Source organism: Aristolochia californica, unplaced genomic scaffold (assembly GCF_029961685.1).
Source record: "Aristolochia californica isolate CCGP_79_NKW_82.1479 unplaced genomic scaffold, dmAriCali1.0.hap1 SCAF_13, whole genome shotgun sequence".
NCBI lineage: Eukaryota > Viridiplantae > Streptophyta > Magnoliopsida > Piperales > Aristolochiaceae > Aristolochia > Aristolochia californica.
In genome coordinates, this window is record NW_027181804.1 from 11,375,383 (window position 1) to 11,401,955 (window position 26,573).

The window sequence follows — 26,573 nt, forward strand, 5'->3', positions numbered from 1 at the left end:
TACCAATTACATTTTATTCTATTAATTGATTATTAAATATAATAATATTATCCTGCTAAATTTATATTTAAAATGGACTATATTTCTATCTTTTAAATTAGTAAAAAATTAAAATAAATTATTATAATAGAAAATATCATGTTAAGTCAAATTATGCTAAATAGAAAATATTAAAATATTAAATATTAAATTATTAAAATCAAATGAATATTTTTAGATAGATATTAAATTATTATATATATAATAGTATGAAATTAATATTGCATATTATATATTTATATTATATTAAACATTAAATATCACAGATTATATTTACTTGTTACTAGTAAACATTAAATCTGAATCATAATTATTAAAAGCATTTAAATATTTAATATTAATAAATTTACTTATAATAAAGTTTTATATTAATTTATAGTAAAAATAATTATTTTAAATATAATACTAAGTATTATGGATTATATCATATTATTCAATCAAATTTTAAATATAAAATAAATGTTATGATGCTAAATTTATGATATTCAGAATGGAGTGCATTTGTATCTTTTAAATGACAAAAAAAAATAAAATATTTTTATTAATTAAAAAAATTCCTTCATAAAACATTCAATTTTCAAATTATTATTGCCACTGAACAAAAATAATACTCTAAATTAAATATTAAACCTATAATTTAATTTAAAAATGTTAAGTTTTAATTTATTTTTAATTGTGATAAAAAGAAATGGACCCACTTTCTAGTTGTTCCTTCAATTGATAAATAGAATTTGGTAGGTATATAGTCTCTTAGATACAAAATCTAAATTTAGTTGGAGAAGAATTTGAAATATGAAATGCTTTGCTTCTTGATTAGTTGAAGAAATAATAGATACTTAGAGATATGAGAGATTCAGGGGATATAAGTTATTTTGCAACTGGGTTCTAGTGCTATTTTATACAGGACATCGATAAAATTAAACCTGTTCCAACTTTCTAGTTATACATCTAAAACCTATTAAAATTTAAGAGTATCCGGATGCATAATGGACACGCCCAAGCCTGTCATGAACTAGCGGTCAACATCCAACAACGGTTGACACTGTCACACGAACTAACAGCCAAATCAGATCATCAATCTAAAGGGTTGCTGTAAATCGAGAATGAAAGGTCACAGTGAATGTTCCTGAAACATTTTCAACTAAGAGGCAGTCACAGGTAAAGTAATCCCGCGACCAAGTCCTCGTTGTCTCCATGAGTCGTGATCCCAGAAGAGAAACGCTTCTGCACTTTTCCGATCCGCTGATGGGAGAAGGAATGACGTCGCTCTGTCTGGCTAATCTGCTTCAACAAATCTAGGGTTTTACTTCTCTCCGTTTTTTTCTAAATTAGGGCCCTGTTAGTGCCCTTTCTAATATCCTAAGAACCGCCTTCTCTCTCCTCAAACTTGGGTCTCGCAACATTGCCTCTTGCATTGGCTTCGTTGTCGTCGTCGTACCTCTAGCGTCGAACTGGTAAGAATCTCTCTCCCTTCTTGCTCCGTCGTCTAGCACCATTCCGTTAATCCGCGAGTGGTGGCCTTGGATTGGAGTCTTCGCCGCTCCTCTCTTTTTGCATTCTCTTCTGGGTTTGAATCAACTCTGGTCTCAATTTCATTGAATCCAATTTGAAGGCATTGAGTTAATGATTCCTTGTTCTTGTCCATTATCATGGAATGATGTAATAAACTATCCATAATTTGTCTTCATTGTGCAAAGATGAATGCAAAATGGCGTGAATTATCCATTACAATCATTGGGAGTTATCCATAACTAACCATAATTTGTCTTCATTATCTATAATCTGAGAATTGTTGGAACATTATTGAGGCTTTAATTTAAGTGATCTTCTGTTGCTGAAGTGTTCCTCCAACACCCTTCTCCACAGTCGGAATTATATCCAGATGTTCATTCAAATAAAATGAATCCCAAAATCCTTGTGAAACTGCGGGGAACAGCCAAACATGAACGCTTCCACTGCTTTGTGAAATTGAAATACTCGTTCTATCAGAACAATCAACAAGTTCCGTTTTTTTTCATGCCTCTACAACCGAACACTTTTTTTTTTTTTTTTTTAACTTGCTGTCCAGTGCACTAAGATGAGCTCCAGTTACTTTTGGAAGTACTGATTTCAGTCGTTGATGCTACCCTTTCTGGGTTTTGACGTTTCAATTATATGCTTCTTTCTTTGACATATCTGGAGTGAAAAAACAGTTTTGCCTTTTAGGTACATTCAATCTTTAGGAACTTGTTGGATTACGCTGAGGTTCATAATAATTTATTGGTTATGTGACCTTGGTCCATGCATGATTTTGAAAAAAATCAGATGTCAGAAACATGATCAAAAGGGAGAAAATTGGATTTACTTTAGAGGTAGAGAAATTACAACTGGATTCTTCCAGGGGTGGAAGGCTTGAGTGAAAATCTTTAATGATGGTTTTATATCACAGGACTGTACAGAAATGTCCCTAGAAAATTGAGTCTGATACTTGATTTTTTTTATAAAGAGTGGGATACTTGATTTTGACATTAAGTTATTTGTTTACGGTAGAGCTTGTCTTATGAAGCTCATGATTTTAATATTTGCTTCAACCGTGCATTTTTACCATGGATTGTTTCCAAAAATGATGGTAATCGTTTGAAATTTTTAGTTGATAAAGTATTTAAAAGTTGAAAAGACGACAAGGATGTTGTTCCAAATTTTTTTACTGCCATAAGTATCAACAAAAACAGTAGTTATAGCAAGAAAATTTTCTAGTATGAGTTTGTGTGTTTGTGTGAGGTCTTCAATGACAGTTTATTTCCAGAAAATTTTGATAAAATTTAAAAAACAATAACTGAGAGAAGTCGGAGTATTTTCCAAGCAATTGTTACTGTCTACTAGATTTCCTGGAGACATGTAACCTGAAAATCTGTTTCCAACTTCACCCTGGCTGAATATTTCCAGCCTGTCACGCGGTTAGATTTTGGCTAAGTCCGTCTAGCCAAGCGGAATATCTACCCCGTGCGGCCTAGCTCTTCCCAAGAACTAGTCAGCCTCCTCGTACCTCGGATCTTCTTCCCAACCTCCCACACTCGATGTTGCAAGACAAAGGGACAATGGAAAGACCAAAGAGATGGAAGAGAAAAGCTCAACTCTATTGAAGGCTAAAACTCTCTATACACTTGGAGAGCAATGAATGCTCAAGAATGCTTTACAATGGGAGAGGCCCCTCCTATTTATAAGCCTCCTCCCTGCCCTTGGAAGGCTCTAGAAACTCTCAGAATCGTGCCAGCTGTCCCTAGCCTTTGGAAGTTTCTAGAGGCGCCCAGAAAACCCGTCAGATTTGGAGATTTCCGCTTCTGGCGCCTTTTGGTGCCTGGCCGCGCGCGCCCCGCCTGGAGTCTTGCGGGCGGGCGCCCTGCCTGGAGTCTTGCGCGCGGGCGCCTTGCCTGGAGTCTCTGTGTGCGTGGGCACCCCGCCTGGAGTCCCGCGTGCGGGCGCCCCTCCTGGAGTTCGGGGCGTGCGTAACCCCACTTCGCCTGCTTGGAGTCCTGGCTTGCCGTCGTTGCATCCCAAACTTGAATGGCTGCCATACGCACTTCCTCTGCCGTATGCGCGTTGCCTTTCCTTGTGCTGAAGCTGTGTGGTGGGCGTGTGGGCGTGCCGTCTGGACTCGGCTGGTTACCCCTCGTCTTATACTCCCACCGCCATAATGCAGACGTCCTCGTCTGCGTGCCATCACGGTATGCCAACACCGCTGGTTCGAATTGCCATAGTTCCGCTGCCTCGTGCCATGTTGCTTCGCTTTCTGGAAGGCCCCTCCACTTGACGAGGTATTCTGTCAGCCGTGGTCTCCCCCTCTGGCTTAACTGTCGGTTGGCTATGATGTAATCTACGTGCCGCTCAAAGGTTATAGTTACATCAATGGGTGGTCGGGGAGGAATAACACGTCCCGGGTCAGGGTCTTTGTTGTAGGGCTTAAGGTTGTTCACATGAAAGACATTGTGTATCCTAAGCCTGTTTGGTAGTTGGACTTGGGTATGCAAGCTTCCCAATGCGTTTGGTGATAGGAAAAGGTCCTTCATACCTTTTGATGAGACCCTTGTTCTTGGTGCGTAGGGATCAGAATTGTTCTGTCCGCATCTTGATCAAGACAAGGTCACCTACCTTGAACTCTACTGCTCGCCTTTTCAAGTCCGCATACTTCTTCATCTTCCGTGCTGCACGGTGAAGAAAGACCCTGGCCATCTCTTGCTTCTCCTTCCAGCGTTTGGCAAATTGGTGTGCTGCTGGGCTCTTTCTAGATACATTTGGAATGATGCTCATTGGCACAGATGGTTGGCGCCCGGTTGCGAGTTCAAATGGACTATGTCCGGTTGACTCGCTTTGCTGCAGATTGTAAGAAAACTGGGCCACATCTAGCAGCTCTGGCCAGTTTTTTTGATTCGCATCAACAAAATGACGCAAATATTGCTCCAACAAAGCATTCACATGCTCAGTCTGTCCGTCGGTCTGAGGGTGGAAGCTAGTAGAAAAATTCAAAGTTGTGCCCAACAACTTGAATAATTCAGTCCAGAATTTACCTGTGAACCGTGGATCTCGGTCACTGATAATCATGGTCGGCACTCCCCAATGCTTGACCACATGAGCCATGAAGGCCCGAGTAGCTTATTCGGCGGTGCAATTGTTGGTGACTGGAATGAACGTCCCGTACTTGCTGAACCGATCGACCACGACGAGAATCGAGCCTAAGCCATTTCTCTTGCGAAGGCCAGAAATGAAGTCCATGGAGACGGATTCCCATGGTCTTTCGGGTATCGGTAATGGGTCCAGAAGTCCTCCGGGTCTTCTCTGCTCCACCTTGTCTTGTTGGCACACCAAGCAAGTGTGAACGAACTTTTCCACGTCCTGCTTCATGTCTGGCCAGAAGTACTGTCTAGACACCAATGTTAGGGTTCGTTTTTGACCCGGATGGCCAGCCCAAAGGGTATCGTGGCACTCCCGCAATAGGTCCCTCTGCAGGTTGTCATGCTTTGGAACATATAGCCTGCCCCCTTTGGTTTTGAGTAGACCATCCTCCAACCAAAACCGCCGAGTTTCGCCAAGTGCTGCTGACTGCACAAGATTGTAGGCCTGCGTGTCCGTCCGTAGGCCAGCTCGAATTCGATCAAGGATAGGGATACTTACTTGGCTGATAGCTGCAACACCTTGCAAACGAGCAGTAGTGTTGGAGTCATCACCAAGTATTATGCCTGCCTCCATAGGGGTTGTATGGTCTGCCCTCCGGCTCAAGGCGTCCACCACCGCGTTCGTCTTTCTTGACTTATACAACATCTCGAAGTCGAATTCAGCCAAGAAATCTTGCCATCTTGCTTGCTTAGGGGATAGCTTCTTCTGCGTGAGGAAGTAGCTTGATGCCACATTGTCCGTTCGAACGACGAACCTAGACCCGAGCAAGTAGTGGCGCCATGTGCGCAAGCAGTGCATTACAACGGTCATCTCCCTCTCTTGGACTGTATACCGCTGCTCTGTCTCGTTCAGCTTCTGACTCTCGTAGGCAATGGGATGGCCATCCTGCTCCAAGACACCTCCAATCGCGAAGTCGGATGCGTCCGTATGCACCTCGAACGCTTTGCTGAAATCCGCAAGCTGCAAGACGGGTCCCTCCATCATGGCTTGCTTGAGTGACTCGAAAGCACGTTGGCACTTGTCCGTCCAGTGCCACTTTTGCGCCTTCTTCGGGAGGTCCGTTAAGGGAGCCGCTAAGGCTAAGAACCCCTTGATGAACCTGCGATAGTAGTTAGCCAAACCAAGAAAACTACGGAGTTCTCTTACCTTGGTTGGCTCAGTCCATTCTCTGATGGCTTGCAGTTTCGCTTCGTCCATCCAAATGCGACCTCCTCCAATCCAATGGCCAAGGACTCCTTTAGGCCAAAGGAGCACTTCTCCTTCTTCACGAACAAGGAGTTCTCCAGCAGGACTCGAAACACTTCACACAAGTGTTATAAGTGCTCCTCCATTGTGCGGTTATAGATGACAATGTCATCCAAGTACACCACCACGAACTTGTCCAAGAACGCTTTGAAGACCTCATTCATAAGCGTACAAAATGTGGCTGGTGCGTTAGTTAAACCGAATGACATCACAAGGAACTCATATGATCCGTACCTGGTGACGCATGCTGTCTTCGGTTCATCTCCTTCCGCAATCCTGACTTGATAGTAGCCGCTCCTCAAGTCGAGTTTTGTGAAGACTCGGGCATCTCTGAGCTGGTCGAACAGATCGGCAATCAACAGTATGAGGTACTTGTTTTTTATGGTGATCTTGTTGAAAGCTCTGTAGTCGATGCACAGGCGCATAGAACCATCCTTCTTGCTCTAGAATAAGACCGGTGCCCCGTAAGGAGCCTTGGATGGCTGGATGAACCTCGCTTCAAGCAGCTCGCCTAGTTGCTTCCTCAACTCCTCCAACTCCTTAGGCGCCATGCGGTAAGGGGCTTTTGAGGGCGGTTTCACTCCAGGTTCCAGCTCAATCTTATGATCCACTCCCCTTCTTGGTGGCAGACAAGGGGGTAGCTCTTTTGGCACGACATCCCTGAACTCGTTCAGGACTCCCGTCATCTCCTTGGGAATCATTTGGGCCACGTCTTCTTTCACCTCACAGAAGGCTGTTACGTAGGTGGAATAGCCCTGCTTAAGACCCCGCTTAAGCTGGAGGGCACTAATTGATTCAATATTTTCGGTTACATTGGTTTTGAAACCATTGATCATACAAGCCCCTCCTTCATCGAGAATTCCTACTACGCCTAATGATGGTAAAATGAAAGCCTTACAAGTTGTGAGGAAGTCCATGCCGAGAATGACCTTGAAGTCATCCATGGGTACGATGGTGAAGTCCAACTTCCCACCCCATTCTCCAACGTTGGCAGACACGGCCTTGGCTACCCCTGAGACTTCCCTGGCTGCAAAATTCATGGTTTTCATTCTGTTGCTATCTCTTGTAGCCTTGAGCTTCAGATGCCTCGCTTCCTCTTCCGAGATGAAATTGTGAGTAGCCCCTGTGTCTACCATGGCCTTAACTTGGAATCCATTGATGATGACATCCAAGTAGAGAAGATTGCGGTTCGGCCTTGCCTCTTTGACCCTCGCTTTTGGCTCCTTCGAACGAACAACATTGAGCAAGGATAGCGCCCCCATCCGCGGTTCCTCTTTTTCGCTCTCGAATTGGGCAGCATTTAACAATTTCTTCTTGGGGCAATCTCTTGCCATGTGCTCCCCTTCGCAAATGAAATATTTAAAAGGGCGTTTGAAGGACTTACCTTTGTCATCCTTCTTCTTGCTGTTGGTGTGGCGGGTGTCACTGGGTTCGGTCCTTTCCCTTTCTTTCTCTGGCTTCTTCTTCTTTTTCTGGCCGTTGTAGCTGTTGTCCTTGCTTGGCCGAGTAGCATTGTCCTCCGACTTTCGCTCGTACTCGATCAACTTTTCAGCCGTGGCTATGGCTACAGCCAAGGACTTTACCTCCCTTCTACGAAGTTCGGTCTCAGCCCAAGGCTTTAGCCCGGCCAGAAAGGAAAAGAGCCTATCCTCTTCGGACATACGAGGAATGCAGAGCATAAGAGAAGTGAAAGCTTGGATGTATTCTCGGATCGTACCTTTTTGTCAGAGGGCACGCAACTCTTTCTGAGCTTGGTAGTCTACGTCCTCCGGAAAGAAATGGCGTCGGAGTTCTCTCTTGAAGTCCTCCCATGTTTCCACCGGCGCTTCATCTCCTTGCTCGCCCGAAGTCCTTCTTCTCCACCAAAGTACAGCATCTTCCGCAAGGAACATAGATGCAGTGCTGACTTTGGCTTCTTCACTGGTTAACTTTGAAGTGTTGAAATATTGTTCCACTTGCCAAAGGAAATTGTCTATTACCTTTGGGTCGCGTTTTCCGGTGAAGGCTTTCAGCTCCGGTATCTTGATCTTTGCACCCCCTTGCGAACCTCCTCCATTCGCAAGGGCTCTTTCGCATAGGGTGAGCCTCGCCCGAACTTCTCCCCCAATGGTCTTGACCTCTTCGTCGACCCTCCTAATTTCGGCTCGCATCACGGCCATAGCACTGTGCACGTCGTCCTCGTACCCTTGGAACCATTCCGGGACAGGTAACCGTGCATGGGCAATGTTGTTCACGTACTCCTCCAGTCTTGAAAATTGATCCTCCATGCTTGCAAGTTTGGACTCGAAATCGCAAAAACGTACATTGTTTTTAGAGGGTGACTCCGTACCTCTTGCTGCTACATCGCCACTTGTGGATGCCATGGTTGGAGATGCTGCTCTGATACCAGTTGTCACGCGGTTAGATTTTGGCTAAGTCCGTCTAGCCAAGCGGAATATTTACCCCGTGCGGCCTAGCTCTTCCCAAGAACTAGTCAGCCTCCTCGTACCTCGGATCTTCTTCCCAACCTCCCACACTCGATGTTGCAAGACAAAGAGACAATAGAAAGACCAAAGAGATGGAAGAGAAAAGCTCAACTCTATTGAAGGCTAAAACTCTCTATACACTTGGAGAGCAATGAATGCAAAGAATGCTCAAGAATGCTTTACAATGGGAGAGACCCCTCCTATTTATAAGCCTCCTCCCTGCCCTTGGAAGGCTCTAGAAACTCTCAGAATCGTGCCAGCTGTCCCTAGCCTTTGGAAGTTTCTAGAGAGGCCCAGAAAACCCGTCAGATCTGGAGATTTCCGCTTCTGGCGCCTTCTGGTGCCTTTTGGGGCCTGGCTGCGTGCGCCCCGCCTGGAGTCCCTGGGCGCGGGCGCCTCGCCTGGACTCCTGCGCGCGGGCGCCTGGAGTCCCTGGGCGCAGGCGCCTCGCCTGGACTCCTGCGCGCGGGCGACCCGCTTGGAGTCTTGCGCGCGGGCTCCTGGAGTCCCTGGGTGCGGGCGCCTCGCCTCGCCTGGACTCCTGTACGCGGGCGCCCTGCCTGGAGTCTTGCGCGCGGGGGCTTTGCCTGGAGTCTTTCGCGCGGGCACCTTGCCTGGAGTCCCGCGCGCGGGCGCCCCTCCTGGAGTCCGGGGCATGCGTAACCCCACTTCGCCTGCTTGGAGTCCTGGCTTGCCGTCGTTGCATCCCAAACTTGAATAGCTGCCATACGCGCTTCCTCTGCTGTATGCGTGTTGCCTTTCCTTGTGCTGAAGCTGTGTGGTGGGCGTGCCGTCTGGACTCGGCTGGTTGCCCCTCGTCTCACTGGGTCACTAATAGAGCTTTTTGGTCTGAGTCCTCTTGTTTTGTTCCGAAATGTTCTCCTCTGTCTGTGGTCTCTATCATTATCCTGCCTTTTTTCTTGTTTTCTAGGAGGTACAAATTCTTTACTATTCACCTTTAGACTTGTTTCTGTGCAGAAAAAATAAAAAATCATGAAGCAATTTCCTTGTCATTCCAGGCATTGATATCATTGGGGCATAAAAAATACCAGGATATGGGGAAAAGAATAAAGCAGCTGCAATGCCTGTGCGTTCCTAATTTTGTATAACTTACATTTCTTTTTTTCCTTTTCTAGTACCTGCTGAATTTACAATGTTTGGTCTTTTTCTTGTGGGACTATTTCAGGAGCATGAAGAGGTGGTTTTAGTTGATTTTGAGGTGGAGAACAGAGCAGTTTTCCGGGATGTCTCGACATGCTGCTACAGCAGCTCATTTCCACAAATCAAAGACACTTGACAACAAATATGTAAGGATCTTGTTTGCTTTTTTCGTGTTTCATGTAGTTGTGCTAAAATTTGGAAGTGGACCCATTTTGGTGGTGTTTTTGATGTAGATTCTTGGGGATGAAATTGGAAAAGGAGCATATGGTCGAGTATATAAAGGTTTGGACCTGGAGAATGCAGACTTTGTGGCAATTAAACAAGTTTCCTTGGAAAATATGCCTCAGGAGGATCTCAACATTATAATGGTGAGCCATTTACTGAATCCTTCTTTTCTGCTTGAAAGAATTCTGAATTCTCATTCTTAAAAAAAGAAAAACAGAATAAAATTGAACCCTTGGTTTGTCTGTTAAAAAAATCTTGCTTTTTGCTTTTTCCATTTTCTGACCAAGCATAAGGACTCTTAAGACCATGCAATTGGCATTCAATTGGGAATAATAAGTTAGCAATGCAGTGGCAGTTGAAACTCATTCAATGTCTGCACTTGTGCTCAATTATAATGTTTATAATTGTTCAAAAAGAATTATGCTTAGAATCCCAGGTTAAAGTTTGAATTTTGGATAAACATTTTTTTGTGCTAGTTACTATTCTCTTCATTGATTTTTTACATTTTTTCCTCTTTTTTTCCTATCCTTTTGTCAGACTGAGCCCGAAAGAACACCTTTATGTTACATGATCATATTTGAGAAATGCTATCTAGAAGTGGCTTCCCATGCATGAAAATTGATTGACTTGTCATTTGCTTTCAATATCTTGTTTAGTATTGGGATGGAAATCTTTGGTGATATCTAAGTACATTTACTCCATACGAAGTTATCATGTGATGGCTTAAACACTTCTTCAAGGACCCCTCTATTTCTGTATACATCCATTTTATGCTTGACAGTGTAACTTAACTTCCAGTTCCCCACAATACTATAAAGCACTTCCATTTTTCACATTTCACTATAAGTATACTTCTGTTTTTCACATGACATTTTTTCTTTTGAGAATTGAAAAAGAAAATTTGTTTTGAGAACAGTTTTTCACATGACACTACAAGTATAGCTTCATATTTTTGAATTCCATGCTGACAGAAAGTAGGAAGTACAAATATTTTCTAGGTAATACTGTAGTTAAACTGCTAAGAATTTGTTTGGATCTTGTAAAACTAACATTGTAATGAGTTCTAAACTGCAAACATGAGCTTTAATGGTTTTTTTGACAAGTGTTATTAAGAGGAGAGATTACAGATGCTACTGGCAACACACAAGAGACAAAGAGGCACAAGGAAATAAAAAACATGAGAAAGAAAAGGAAAAAAATCTATAATTTACAATGGACATTTCTGGTTTGTAAACTCCATTTTTTGCAAGGGAATCAGCAACCAAGTTTGCTGCACATTGAATATGATTCCAAGAAATATTGAGAGCTGCTTTAAATCTGAAATCTCCTCAGAGGTTTGCAAAAGTCTCCAGGGTCTGAAGATCTGGAATCCCAGCTAATGACTGCCTTAAGAGTCCCTCTCAACCAGCAGTTGATCCATGATTTTACTCACAGCAGTCATGACATCGTGAAGAATCACGTACGCTTCAGAGTCAATGGCGGTAACTATCCCAAGAGGGCCAGAATAGGTGGAAATCATCTTTCCTTGAGACTCTCTAAGAACAACACCTACCCAAAACATGAGTGGTACAGTTTCACCTTCAGGTCTATTAGACAGTACTGGTGCAACTCATGGAACAAACACAGCATGGCTTAAATGGAGATTGGCATATAGTGCATTATGTGATTAGATAAGCATGTTGGAACCACTAAAGTTGCAAGTATACTAGACAATTATTAGGTCAGCTATGTTTTGTGATGCAGAAAATTGGGCACTGAAGAAGCAATATTTACACAATGGAAGGTGGTGGATGAGAATGTCATATGGATGTGTAGAACTGAACATATTAAAGACCACTTAACAGTAGCTCAGATAGTGAAAAAAATTCAAGTGAGGCTCCTTTGAAATGGTTTGGGCATGTTTGGGGTTGCACATGAAGATTGTTATCAGTTGATGGAAGCATGAAGAGTAGAGGAAGGCCAAGAATGGCACGGGTGGAGGCAATGGGGAAATAATTGAAGAATGTTTTCTTTGTATTGTTAATGTAATGTTCTTATTGTAATTATTTGATGTGAAGAGGGGCAAGTTAGTAATAGGTTTAGATGATGATACTAAGGAGAAGACTTCAACACTGTCGGGTAAAGCTATGCTGGTGATAATGATGATGGTATAGATGCTATGTTTTTGAGTGTACTTGCTGCTGCCCTGGGAGGGTGTTTGTTCCCCTCTTTCTTAGTAATTTTTCTCTGTTTGTGTTAAAAAAATGATATGGATGCTATGTTGTATGCCTAGGCCTAGAATCAGTATCCGGAATGGAAAACTGATGCATATTGACTGATATGAATTGCTATTTTGGCTTATATTTCAAATCCATTGTTGTGCCTGCTGGTCCTGATGAAGAATCATGGAGTGATATGTAAAGCTATATTGCAATTTGTAAAACCTTGGCATATGGTTTCTGAAGTTAGAATACAAAAAATGGACTAAGGAATTTAACATTTGGATAACTAAAGAAAATATCTTATTTATGTGAAAATGGGTTACTATTTTCTGAAAGATTTTGTAGGGATTCAATATACGTATAAACATGTTAGACTAAAAATAATATGTCTCTTTCATGAATATGATGTTAATTGTGGCACTTCAATATAATATTTAGTTATTTATTAATGTTTCTATTTAGCTAGTATTGTAAAGCATGGGAGTATTGTATACTATAACTTTTGATACTGTATCTGATGACTAAAACTGTCTTCTTTTATTATTTTTGAAACATGCCTTTCCTTATTGTTGGTGGATATTTTGTATATCAGCAAGAAATTGATCTTCTCAAGGTATGGTTTTACTGTTTAAACTGTCCCTTATGATCACTATACTCTTCTTATTGAGCTGCTCTTGTTTCTAATTTATCATGTTGCAGAAAGATAATTACTTCGTACTTACCTAAATCCTTCAATAGACTGCAGTTTTCATTCTGTATTTCGATGTTATGTTATTTTTTTAATTTAGATGATTTGATATTATTTATATAACACCATGGATAATGAATTTCTTCATTCTTAAGATAAAGATTTCTTCTTAAGAAAAAGTTTTCTTCATGTCACAAAATTTCTTTTTTATTGTTTTTGTCCATAATCAGAAGATCACTTACTGGGATCACTAACTGGGACGTAAGTATATTGATCCAAATTTTTTTAAGAGAGTTAACTTACTGGGGAGTAAATGTTTCAAAGTTCCTTTTGAAACTTATCAAAAGATTAGGCCATTCATTTATATAATGTTGAAAAGTTCTTATTTTTCCCTTAATACATCTTTTTCTTTTTGGAAAACTGTCTTAGCTTAAATTTAACCTATTGGATATTTTAAGTACTAATTTTTTTACCCTATCCCAGCAATGGGTTTTTTTGGATCGTCAAATTCATTTACAAAAAACCAGATGAACAGGGTCTCTTGGTATTGGGTATGATATTGAGAACTCTTAAAATCTGACATGTATCCTGCATTGGAGTAACATATTGTCTCGAGCTAAAATCATTACTAAAAATGTAGAATATACGAGATGTTATGTATTTTGCATCATTACAGCACCTCTAAAATCTGAGACATATGAGACAATATGTGAGATGTATCGCTGACATGCCCACCTTGCAGATGAAGCAATAAACAGGCAATATCTCTTTATGGTTGGAAGCTATGTACCTCTTTTCCAGCTATTGCTACACCACCCTGCATACATATAACCATGTTGCTCATTCTGATGGAAAATTTTCTCTTGCATTGATGGGCAAAAACAGTTGACTATAAATGATCAGATTGTAGGCCAATGTAACTTTTTATAGATGTTAGGGAAAATTTTAAGGGGGGAAGAAAGGATTTTTTTTTTTTTATGAAAGGGAAGAAAGGAATTAGTGGCAGATTCTCAAATATTTATGGCATCAGGCCGTGGGAAACAGATAAACTTTTTCCTTACTATTGACAACATTTTATTATTTGTTTACTTTTGCAGAACTTGAACCATAAAAACATTGTCAAATATCTTGGATCTTTGAAGACAAAGACTCACCTGCACATAATTCTCGAGTGAGTGACTTTGCATTTCCTGTCATGTGATGTCCACTTAGTTGATTTGTTCTGAAGAGGAGTGCAAGCAAGTCATACTCTAGGGAGAAAAACTCTTGTAATATGGTCCTTTGAACTAATGCAGATACGTGGAAAATGGCTCACTTGCAAACATAATCAAGCCCAACAAATTTGGACCTTTTCCTGAGTCACTGGTTGCAGTTTATATTGCTCAGGTATGCCTGTGAGATAGAGCCATGCACTTGTGCATGTGAAACAAAATTTCTTAAATTTAAGGGGGGCAAAAAATATGTATCAAGGTTTTCTTTTCTTTTCTTCAGTATTCAAATGGGAGGGGAGGGGGGAGGGGCTTTTTTTTTTTTTTTCTTTTGCTTTTGTTATAGAAACGTTTCTAAATATGGACTCTTTTTTTTTTTTTTTTAAATAGTGCTGTAAATATGGTCACTTATATGTCATATTGCCAAATCTGAAGATCTAGTATGGCTTGTCATTAGCAAGGATTTATGGAAGCATTAGAAATGATGACAAATGTGTCATTTCCTTTGGGAAATTTGCAAAAATAAGGTGTTGGAGAGATTGGGTTTAGAGACCCTTCCACCCTATCTACAATTTAACCTATTTTTGAAATTACAATAATGTCCCTGCTCCTTGGGACTAGTTTCTACATAAAAACACCACTGTAAAAAACAAAGACAACTAAATAAACTCAAAATTATAATTTCTAATACTCTCCCTTAAATATGTCTCACACTGTTCACCATTCTAAGTATAAGAAAAAAATACACCAAATTGGTCTTCAAAATTTGTGGTATCTCATGACTCTGAGGTTTCAACTCTTGAGCTTGTGCTTGTAGGATAGTTCTTGGATTTGATCAATTCAAACTTATAATTATTTTTCCTTTCAACCTGGGGATTACATGCCAATAATCCTTGTCTTGGGCATAAATATAAAAAAGGGTCAACTTTGCCCATTTTCCCTTGAATAGCATACTACCTCATGAAATCCAATTGGACAAAACATATATGATGGAAAAACAAAGAAGAGAATGACTCTCACAAGAAAATAAGAAAAATATGTGGGCGGCACAAATATGGAAAATTGAAATCAACACATTATATGATTTCAAACACAAAGTAGTGGTAGTTGTCAAACTGGTGGAAGAACTTGAATTTGATTGTGCGGAAACAATTTCAGCCACATTTAGTTTTTCTAGTATAGGCAACCCAGATTGTGTCAGTTAGAACTTGGATAGACTGAAAACCCACCTAACAGCAGTAGAAAACCTGTCCCTTAAGAATGACACTTGAAAACCCATTGAAGAACAACAGTAGAATACCTCATATTTTTAAGGGTAGCAAGACGAAACCATCCACTTTGAAGGCAATAACATGAACTTGGTCATTTTAGAGAATCTATCCACAACAAAAAATACTATCCCATCCTTTTTTCATCTGAGGCTAGCTAACCATGAAATTCATAAAAACTTTTTGTTTTGAAATAGATAGAAGAGCAAGGACAAGAATCTACATCAAATTACAAAAGGTTTCACAAAGACCAGCTCAACAACCCAACAAAGGGGAAGCACCCAAAACCCAAACAAAAGAGCAAAAATATTACAATGAAGATTCATCTGCATCTAATGTGTAAGTATTCCCCACAACAAGATGAGTGAGAGAAACAATCATCTTGCTAAGCCATCAGTGAAACCATTAACACTCCTGACATGATGTGACCTTTGTGAATTGAGACCCTGACATAAATTGTGAATCTCATCATACATATAAACTTCCATGGTGGCTTAAGACCTGATGAAACCAATTATGACTGTGGAATCTCCCTCTATCGATAGAGAAGAATCAAAATTCTGCTTAAAAATTTTAATCCGACATAACAAGGCCCAAAGTTCTGCACCATTGGAGTCATTTTCTCCAAAGGGTGCAAAATATGCTTTTAACAACCTGCCCTAAATAGTCCTGAAGATACTTCCACCTCCTGTGGCTTTGCTCCCCTTTATAGCTCCCATCAAAATTGAGCTTCAGCCAACCTTCTTGTGGCGGTTGCAAATCAAGGGTAAGTAGGGATAGGAGAAGGTGTGTATAATCCTATCGTTGTAGAAGAGTCTTTTGCTGTTTGACACACACAACACTTTTCACACAGCAACACCCTGATCTAGATTAGGCCAAAAAAGCCTTTCGCGAAAATCTGTATGTTCTTAACTTTACTATAGTGACTTGCTTTTTAGGCTCCTTGCATGATAAGTTGTTGAAATAAGTGTATGGAATATGAAGACAATTCCTTTTGTATAAATTTCCATCCGAGATTAGATAATCTGTATTTTTAATGTCATTTACTTCATCTAGGATCATTTTAAAATGATCATCTTTTGTAACTTGCTTTCTGATCTTCTCAAATCAAAGTACATCAGTTCTCTCAGGATATAAAAGTGTGTACCCTCAACTCAATGCATCTGCACCTTGTTTTGTGTGCCTGGTTTCTGTTTAAGGAGAAGGTGAACTTTTAAGATAATTCACCCTCTTGGCATGTCTTGATTGAAGCTTTTGTTGGCCATGTGCTTTTATTGCTTCATGGTCAGGATATAACACGATCTAGCTTTCACAATAGCATAAAACTCAAGATCATAGGAAGAATAGTTCATGTATACCTCCCTGTTGCTTAGCATTGAAAAGGCCAGTATGTCTTGACTTTTGTCTGAGAATGGCCCGCATTCCTAAATCAGATACATCACAATCCAATCCACATAACAGATAAAATCTAGTAGGGCCAAGGAAGGTGCACTAGTAAGCATACCTTGCTAGCATCAAAGGCTTCTTGAACTTGTGGAGTCCATTCAATAGAAGCCTTCTTCATCAAATCAGAAAGAGGAGCCATGATGGTCTCAGAATTTTTTACAAATCTTCAATAAAAATTTGCTAAACCATGACCCTTCCTCCTGCACATTGGAATGTGATGGCCACTCATGGATTGCTTGGATTTTGGCTGGATACTTCAGAAACTTCCTTACCCTAAAATATGAGACTTGGTGTGGCTAGGCTGCACTTTTTTGACTTTGGCATATAGTTGTGCAATCCTTAAGGTCTTCAAAACTTTTCTGTCTATGAGTAGCTTTAAGATTTCATTCATGACCCTCATGAAAGTGCTAGGAGCATTAGTGAGTCTAAAAAGTCAGAAACTGTTCATAAAGTTCCTCTTAGTTCAACATCATGGGTGAAAGTCTTGTGGGGCTGCAAAACTGTTCATAAAGTTCCTCTTAGTTCAACATCGTGGACGAATGTCTTGAGGGGCTGCTACTCAAAGCTAGGGACCTTGGTTGGCTTCAAAGTGTCTCCAATATCCCAGTCTTGGACATTCCTATCATTCAGTTTGCTGATGATATGATCCTATTTATTAATGAATTGCGTGACCAAGTGTTCAACCTTAAAGCAATTGTATCCATCTTTGAACTCATTTCTAACCAGAAAGTTAACTGGAGGAAATCAGGCATTATTGGCTTCAACCTGGAGTAAGAAACCGTTGATACTATGGCCTCTACTCTTGACTGCTAGACGAGCTCGCTTCCTGCCATCTACTTGGGTCTCTCTTTGTTCTCCTGGAGACCTGATAAGGCTCTTTGAACCCCGTCATTGAGAGATTGGACAAGAGCTTCTTACGTAGAAAGGGAGGCTCCTCTCCAGGGCTTGCTGATTGACTCTCATAAAATCTTCTCTCAGCGGGATCCCTTCATACTATTTGTCCTTCCTCCATTGTCCGGCCAGTATTGCTCAAATAATCGAAAAATTAATGAGACTCTTTCTTTGGAGAGATGCTGATTCGGGTTTCAAACACCATCTCATTAAATGGGGAGATATCCTCCAACCAAAAGACCGGGGTGGCCTCAGCATTAGACCTATCAAGATTATGAACCAAGCCATGTTGCTGAAATGGTGTTGGAAAGTCAATCTTTGCTCCGATTCCAACTGGGATCCTATTGTTTGCCATAAGATCCGAGTTTGTCAGCTTGCCTGGTGGTTTGGTGATGGTAACTTAGCCCGACTTTCCCTCATTTGCAGAGCCTTTGCTCGCCTCCGTGGAGTGTGGAGATTCCAAGCTGGTCGAGGAGATAGAGTTAGATTCTGGCTAGACATGTGGGTGGGTCATCATCCACTCAAAGATTGATTTCCCAATGCTTTCTGCCTCGCCTTGCAGCCGAATATGGCTGTAGCCAAGGCTGCACTGCCAGCTCTCACAGTGCTGACTGGAACCTTAGCCTAAGAAGAGGTCTCAGTGACATGAAGCTGATGAAGTACTCTGCCTCCTGAAAGTTCTTGGTAGCACCGACCTCCCTAGACACTTGGACGGCCTCCCTCTTTGGGCCCTGGAGCAAATGGAGATTTCTTTGTGAAAAGCTGTTTCAACTATCTTAATGGCGGGCCTCCCTCTTAATTCACCTGTGGCCTCTGTTGCCTGGTCCTTGTCTGACCCCGAAAAACTCAAAATTTTCGTCTGGAGTGCCCTCAAGAGAAAAATTATGACAATGGACAACCTCTGCAAGCATGGCACTGCCCTCCCAAGTATTACTTCAGTCTTTATGGCTGTGAAGATGAATCAGTTAACCACATTCTGGTCCACTGTCCTTTTGCCTGGTTTGTTTGGTCTCGTTTCCTCAGCTGTTTTGAGCTTCATTTCTGCACACTGGATTGTGGGCCAGATTTCCTCTCTCAGCTGCTGTCAACACTTTGACTACACCCCCAAGCAATACGATATTATGTGGATTTCTCTGGCTTGTGGGAAAATTAAGCTCACTTTGATGGTTGCTCAAAAGGTAACTGCTGGAATGCGTGGAGCTTTTAGGACGCATGACAGATCAGTTGCCCTCACCTTCTCCCGACCTCTTGGTGTTACAAACTCTGCCCATGCTGTGATTAAGGTGATCTTCTAGAGCCTGGAGTTGTACTAAAATCATTCATCGAGCTCCTTGTGATTGAAGGAGAGTTGGTGCAACAGTTCCCAAAAGCCTCCATGGAGGTGCTCAAATTCCTTTTTTGGAATTTGTCAATTGGCTAGTATTAGTGTTTGTAGCGGGTTGCATGTAAAAAGAACTGCCAATAGTTTAGATGAAATTGGTCAAAGAGGGTGTTGATCTCCAATCTTTCATTGTGAGTGTGTGGATTCTATTTTCGTGCCTTGCCCCTATGCTTATGATGTTACGCCTGCCATGTTGCAGAACTTCAACCACTTCTGTTGTATCCCTAGTTTCTTTCTAGACTTGTTAGTGCAAGTTTTACTAGGTCCTTGTCTGATTCTGGGAAGGATATATGGTTAACAGTTTTTTTTTTTTTTTTTTACGGTTATTTTGGCCCCTTGAGAGAAGCTGAACTCTACAACATTTCAGAATCGGGCTCGTTTTATTGGAGGTGTTATTGGGCATGATGCATTATACACAATTTTGGGTAAGCAGCCTGCTTTGCAACAATGTTCTCCGTTGTTTTGTGATCTCACTAGCATGAGGTAGCTACTTTTGTTGATTGTAGGGGAAGCACAATATGCCCTTTGCAGGTCCCCAAGAGTGGTGGTTAAAAGTGAAATTAGATGGCAGTTTGAGAGGGAATCCGGGCCTTGTAGGGGGGTGGGGATATCCTCCAGAACTGTTCTGGTTAGGTTGTAAAGGCATATTCTACTCCTTTTGGTGCGTTTGATTCTTTAGGAGTGGAGTTCTGGGTGTTGCTTTTTGGTTGAAGGTTTGTAGGCATCATTTCACTTGCCTTTGGTCATTGAAGTAGATTCGGCAATGGTTATAGATGGTTTTCAGCAGATATCAAGCCTCTTAGAAGATTCTGGCGTTTTCATGATGAACGCATGATGTTAACTCATGGATTCTGTTCTTTCTATTGAGTAGAAGCATGTGGTGCTAAGTGCTAATGGTTTGGCTGATAATTTTGCTAGGATTGTGCCTCTCTTACTCACCCGGTTGAAAGATATACATATCTGATTGACATTGGTTAATTTATTTGAAGTTTTGGGTTGCTCTCGTGCATTTGTATATTTTGATTTATTTGAAGTTTTGGGCTGCTCTCTCCTCCACCAGGTCCATGGCCGTGATCTGAGAGAGAAGGGAGGCCTTCTCGTTGCCCAAAGAAGCATGAGGACTGGAAGCCCACTCCTTTATTTTCCTTTTTATAAATCTCAGCCTTTGGGGGAAGGCCCACTCCCTTCTACCAAAGCTAGATCCTTCAGCCCACCAACTCTCAATAAGAGTTTCAAAACTATCCTCCATCAACCATGAGTTTTCAAAACGAAAAGGAGAGGGTCCCCATTTTTCAAATACTGTGGTCAACATGATAGGCCAATGATCAGACCCTATCTTATTGAGAACTTGCCCAGAAACATTCCCAAATAGCTGCATTCAATCATGACATGCCAAGAAACGGTCCAATTTTGATAAGATAGGTTGCTGTTGGCCATTTGTCCAAGTGTAGTTCTTACTAGAGAGAGGAATCTCTTCCAAACCATACCCGCCAATGAAGTCCGAGAAGCCTCGCATTGAGGCAGAAATTCTGGTTGCTGGAGGCTTTTTCTCATGACAGTATCTAATTGCATTGAAATCCCCCACAAATATCCATGGGAGGGTCCAATTCTATTGAAGCGCACTGAGCTCATCCCAAAGTAGGCTTCGTTCCCTATACCTGGTCAGATCATACACCGCGCCTACACACCAGATTCTGCCAGAGGAGAGATCTTTAAATTGAATACCCAAGGAGAAACGACCCTCGATGACATTTAGAGAATCGAATTTCGCCGAGTCCCAAGCTACAAAGATCCCTCCAGAATGACCAATACCATTTACCGCCACCCACTTAATAGAGGGGCACGACCAAAGCTCCTTGGCAATGGCATCTGTCATCTCTTGGCATTTTGTTTATTGGAAGATGATTATAGAAGGCTTGAATTGGGAGAGAAAGCTGGATATCATGCTACGCTTCCGGAAAGCACCAATCTCTCTGACATTCGACTCCCGTCACTGGGTTATCACCATATAACTGACCTTTATAGACGACGCCCATAAGGCATGCCAAGTGCATCATCTGATTCCATTTCTCATCGTCATATCTATGACGTTCCACTTGGAGTTCCTCCACAAGACGATCTGATCTGTCATTAAGGATAGAAGGAGATTGGGCGAAATGTGTTTTCTCAGGGAGACGAAAAGATTCACCCCAAGGAACATTGATTTCTATGCGCCTTCTTCTTCTTTGATATGTCGCCAGAATTGGGGGAGATGTTGGGTTTGAAGGAGGTGGGTTTTCTTCAGGATGTTTGGGTGCCATGTGAGTCTTAGGGGGTGAGGCAAGGGCCGACGACCTTTCAGCTCTCAGAGAGGGGAGTCTTGCTCAACATTAGTCAGGAGGAGGCTGGATTTTGTGAGAGGGGGCTGGTTATTCCGCTCCCCGAGAGAGACAAAGTTTGAAGTGGGTAGAGTGCTGTCCACGAGAGAGGTCTCTGTAATCACAGCGCTCGGGGAGGCAAGTCCCGATATGTGACCTTCGAGATGAGGAGTAAATGAGGGACTTTGTTCAAGGTTCAAATTGAAAGGCTCTTTTTGACTTTTTGGCTGTCCGAGGTTATCCAGCTGATTATGACCATCATATAATGCCATATTTTGTATGGATGTTTCGTGGCTCAAGGGATCAGATATGGAAGGGCTTTTTTGGAAGAGAGGGTTGGAAAGAAGGTTAAGTGGGCTCGGGAAAGATGATAAAAACGAAGTGGATATGGGGGAGAGAGATGAGGAAGACAGTTCTGACAGAGGTGTTGAGAGACCTGACGAAATTTGACAACTTGGGGACAAACTACGAAAAGAAACTGTGTTGGGGTTCAGGAAAGGGGGTAAGTACTCTGACGCACTCTCTTTTTTTGGAGCCCAACATTAAAGTTGGCTCAGATAAAGAGGATTCATTAAACGAGGCTAGATTTGAGGGGATATCTCTCGGGGAGCGCATCTGAGACTTTGAATTTGAATTTTGAATCGTTGGGATCGAGGCCCGAGGAGCTTTGGGTGTCGGGACAGAGTAATAATGGGGATTCTGACGCATATCTCCATTCTTCCTTTTGGGAATTTGGGATTGATTTAGTCCCTTCTGACAGAGGGGCAAATTTCGAGGAACCTGCTGAAGAAATCAGTCCCGAGTTTGAATTTGAATCTGAACTTGGGAGTGACGTGGACTCACCTGAACAGGAGGGGTCCTGTTAAATCTCCACTGAGTTGACTCGTCGGGGCGATGAGCCTAGGGGAACTCAGAGGACGTGCTTCTCCTTCACGTCCGATGACATTCCGACGACCTCGAAACACAGATTTCCCCGAAAGAAACCTCAATCCAAACGAACTTCTCGTCGAAAATAAGTTTTGTGAACACTAAATCGATCTAGCGCGAGTTTGTTTGAATGAAAGCCTTTGCGACATCGAGCTTTAATTTCTCCAACGTGGTCTTTGACCACTGTATCAGCTTCCCGAACGAGTTAAAAATTCGATTTAGCACCTCGTACGTCCATAGTTCGATGGGTAGGCCTCGGATCGAGACCCATTGGCCGAGAGGTTGGCATATTGGGGATTCTTCCCACTCCGACACCGAAATGCCATCCTCCTTCAGCCATTTCCCTTTATCTAGAACAACTTCTACCGCCTCCCTTGATTCGAGAATAACCAGCCATTTCTGAGGCTCCATCTAGGCTACTTTGGGTTCAAGCTGGAGGGAGTCACGGAACCATTGCGCGAGATTAGTGCTGTTCCAGTACTCAGACACAACCTCTACGATTACGCCATTTTTGAGCTTCATTCTTCCGATGTCGAAGCTGTCTGAGGGTAAGTTTATGGAGGGGTTTTGAGTCGTGAGGTAAGGAGTTTTCTGGGTGGGTGGGAGGAAGGTGATGGATGGACTTAGTGTATTCGGAGCTGGGTTTTCCTGATTGAGAGTTGAAAGGAGAGGGAAATTACAGAGGTCATTTCTGGGAGGGATCTTACTTTTTTTATTTCTCGCCTGAGGCACCTTTGCGAACTTCTCCCCTATGGCAATGATCGAGCTTCTCATTTTTTTTTCCAGCAGTGAGAGGACCCGAAAAATTCCGTTAAGTAAACTCGCACCATGATAGTTGTCCCCCTTCGCTGGATGATCTTAAGCTCTCTAATCCCCTTCTTGCGAAACACAGAGAGAGAGAAAGAGACCTCGCCGATTCTGATTTCACGAAGTCTTAGCTCTCTCCCCGTATCTCCATCTTCGAAACTTCGCGCAAAATCCGAGATAGAAGGCATATGGATCGAGATGAAAGAACTTCTTCTTCTGTTTCGGATGGTTATTCGTATTACCATTTTCTTTCGCCTTTGCTTAAGCTCCAGCGAGATCTCCGATTCTCCGCTCGTCAACAAAGATTTCCAGGCTTTTGGAGTCTCCTTTCTTGCCGAAGATCTTCCTTTCGCCGTGCTCCAGGACCCTTCTTCCTCTGTTGCCGCCATTCTTCCACTGTCGGTGCGTCGTTGGTGGGTTCGTACGTCTGGAGCCTCCCCATCGTCACCGTCTTCAGGTTGGGGAGGTCGGGATGCGTTTTCATCCTGAGTTCTTGTACCTGATCAGGATGTTTGGGGGGACCCAGCCACAGGCACCGAGTTTGCCCCCTCGCGTTCCTGCTGAAATCGCTGCGTGCGATCCCTCCTCTCCATCGACCCTTGATCACGATCTGGATGTCTCCGCTTCCCAAAAGGTGGTGTTAATTACCAATATTTCATTGTAATGATCTACCTCCCGTAGCCTCTATTTTTTTGCTTTGCTGTTGTGGCTTAATACGATTGCTTTTTTTTTTTTTTTTTGAAGACATTGAGGTATATAATGACCAGATTTCCCTCATTGGTGGCAGGTAATGTCTGACCTAATTTGGGTCGGTTTTGATGTGGAATTATTCTGTAGGATAGGTGTGTTAAATATTGAGTGTTTTTTTGCTGGATTTTGGGGTTTGCATGGGGTAGTGTGTGTATTAAAAGTTTAGGTACAGTTTTGAGTGATTGAAGGTAGAAGAGTGTTGGATATACTTCTTCTTAAGAAACTTGGCCTTTTGGATAGCATCATTGACATTCATGATTGTCTGGATACATTCTTTGTACATGTGAGGTTTTTGGCCCCTAACATAGTCTTGCCACTAAGTGCTCTCGACTTTCTCAAACTCTAAGTCTAGCAATAAACCTATAATTCTTCAATATATTCATAAGCAAAACAATTACCTTGAGTGAGATTGTTAAACTTTTTCAGAAAAATCCTCATTATGATTTTGCTCCTAAAATAACTTGGATCTGATCCTGTCATTAGTGATGGGTGGCTTGGATCAAGCGGGTGACGAGTTACTAGTTCCACTAATTGATCTCCTACTTGAGAACTTCTAGCACCGTGAAGGTCTAAAAATTGTTGGAAGTATCAAGTCGAACTTGTTGACAATTTCCACTATTAGTTCCTCTTTAGCCTTTCTGGAACTTTTCAAGAGTGATTGTGCTTTAACTTGTCTCCATATTTTCCATGTAGGAGTGGGATAAAAAATTACCTTGATTTGTATGAAGGATGCCTTGATTTTGGCACACAATGTGAACCTTGACTTTGTGTTATGGACTCCATAGCATCCCGAGTTATCAACAGGCGTAGGAATTAAATTATTTCCCTTTCCATGTATGTTAAATTTGGTTTGGTTTGGTTTGGATGTAATTTGGCGTGAACCAATTGACCCATGGGTCTAAGTTGTATTTTCGTCCCCAAACATATTTATTGGGATGGAAGGCTGAATGAAGGCAAACATTGAGTAAAGTAATTTTAGCCAGGTCGGATTCTCCCTCAGAGGTCTAGGTCGAGCTTCCTTCAAAGCTCAATCCATTCCATTCCGATTCCACCATTACACGTTCAAAGAACAAGAGTTCTCTTCCAGTGTCAACAGTCAATCTGGAGGGAAGAGAGGGAAGAAGGGTGACGAGATCCATGGCCCGGGAAGATCCCAACATCTTGGTATCAGACATGTCCACCCTTGGGGATTCCTCTGCCCCAGAGGATTTGCGTCAGCTTATTGATGCCAATTGTCAAAGATCAGATGCAGGTATTGATGATCTTCGCACTTCAATGGAGACCATGAATACGACACTAGAGTTCATTCTCCGACGACTTGATGAAGGTGGGGGTCGAGGACCACCGCAGCCAGCAGCCTATTCTCCCCCGGCCGAGCACCGCTGCGCCACCACCACCTCCTCCACCACCGCTGCGCCACCCCCATCCACCTATGGCACCTCACGCCCAGGGACCAAATTCGGTTCCCAGGTATGTGAAATTGGACTTTCCGACATTTGATGGGTCTAAGGACCCCTTGATCTGGTTACACAAATGTGAACAGTTCTTTTACCATAAAAAAACACCGGCGGATGACCGGGTCCAGTTGGCCGCATACCATATGTTTGATGAAGCGCTCCTATGGTTCCACCAATTCCGAAATGAACATTTGGTTCAGGATTGGGAGACATTTAGACAATCTTGCATGATGAGGTTTGGTCCTCCAGCCAGTAGCAATCCGTTGGGCGAATTGATAAATTTTAAACAGACAGGCCCACTTGATGTGTACCAAAAGACCTTCCAGGAACGTTTGGCTAGAGCTAGTAATTTTGTCAAACCCTCCCAGTATGTTCAAATCTTTACTGCTGGATTGACTGAGGCCTTGTGTCTGGAGGTTGAATTACATGGCCCTAGCGATTTGGACCACGCTATGAATCTGGCCAGGATAATTGATATTAAACAACGTGTTCTAAAGGAATCACTGATCAGAAAACCAGCTTAGCCAAGCAGGACAAATACCACTGCGCCATCACCCTATTCAGGGCCTCCACGTACAGATCCTACTGCAGCCCAGCGTGCAGAGAGTTCTTCCTCCACGCCACCAGCCCCTTACATAAAAAAATTAAATAGACAAGAGATGGAACAGAGGAGGGCCAAGGGTCTTTGTTTTAATTGTGATGACCAGTATGTCCAGGGTCACATATGCAAAAAATTGTTCAGTGTAATGCTCTATGAGGATTCTGAGGACATACTACCCGAGGAAGACATTGTTGAGATAGACCAGGAGGGCCCAACTATTTCACTCCATGCCATGACTGGCCTGGGCAGTTCCAACACAATGCAAGTTCGGGCACAGTTGCACCTTCTACAGTTACTAGCCTTAGTTGACTCGGGCAGCAAGCATAACTTCATCAATCAGCCAGCGGCAGAACAACTTTGGTTAGTAATCCAGCAGAACACAGGCCTCTCAGTCTCAGTGGCCAATGGGGCCAAAATCGCCAGTGTGGGTATCTCTACAGCCACCCCCTTTTCTATTGAGGGCCACTCCTTTATTGCCGATTTCTTGGTGATTCCTCTAGCAGGATTTGATTTGGTACTCGGAGTTAAATGGCTCCAAATGTTGGGGCCTATTTTATGGGATTTTCAGGCCTTGACCATGACCTTCACAGAGTCCCAGCGTTAGATAACCTTGCATGGCACACATGCTACTGTGCCCCTGCATACTTCAGGCAGTTCAGGTCTAGAGCACCGAGCTTTGTAAGTTATCTCAATTACTTACAGACTTTGAAGATTTATTTCATGCACCTTCTGGTCTTCCGCCTATTCGCCACTGCGATCACCGCATTAGATTGCAAATGGGGATTGAACCTGTGGTGGTTTGGCCT

The 26,573-nt window shown here is 42.4% G+C and overlaps 1 protein-coding gene across 6 annotated transcripts in view; it reads left to right on the forward strand.

Annotated features, from left to right (window-relative positions):
• The first annotated feature begins 1,111 nt into the window (after positions 1-1,111).
• The window catches only part of LOC137948033 (MAP3K epsilon protein kinase 1-like), a 42,247-nt gene continuing 16,785 nt past the window's right edge, over positions 1,112-26,573 (forward strand). For 2 of the 6 annotated variants that reach the window (XM_068793945.1, XM_068793950.1), the window contains exons 1-7: positions 1,112-1,197; positions 9,378-9,486; positions 9,586-9,706; positions 9,794-9,928; positions 12,579-12,599; positions 13,772-13,845; positions 13,970-14,060. In XM_068793945.1, the coding sequence (XP_068650046.1) occupies positions 9,644-9,706; positions 9,794-9,928; positions 12,579-12,599; positions 13,772-13,845; positions 13,970-14,060 (384 nt within the window). In that variant the 5' untranslated portion in view covers positions 1,112-1,197; positions 9,378-9,486; positions 9,586-9,643. The other 4 variants (XM_068793948.1, XM_068793946.1, XM_068793947.1 and 1 more) reach the window with 4 other exon arrangements.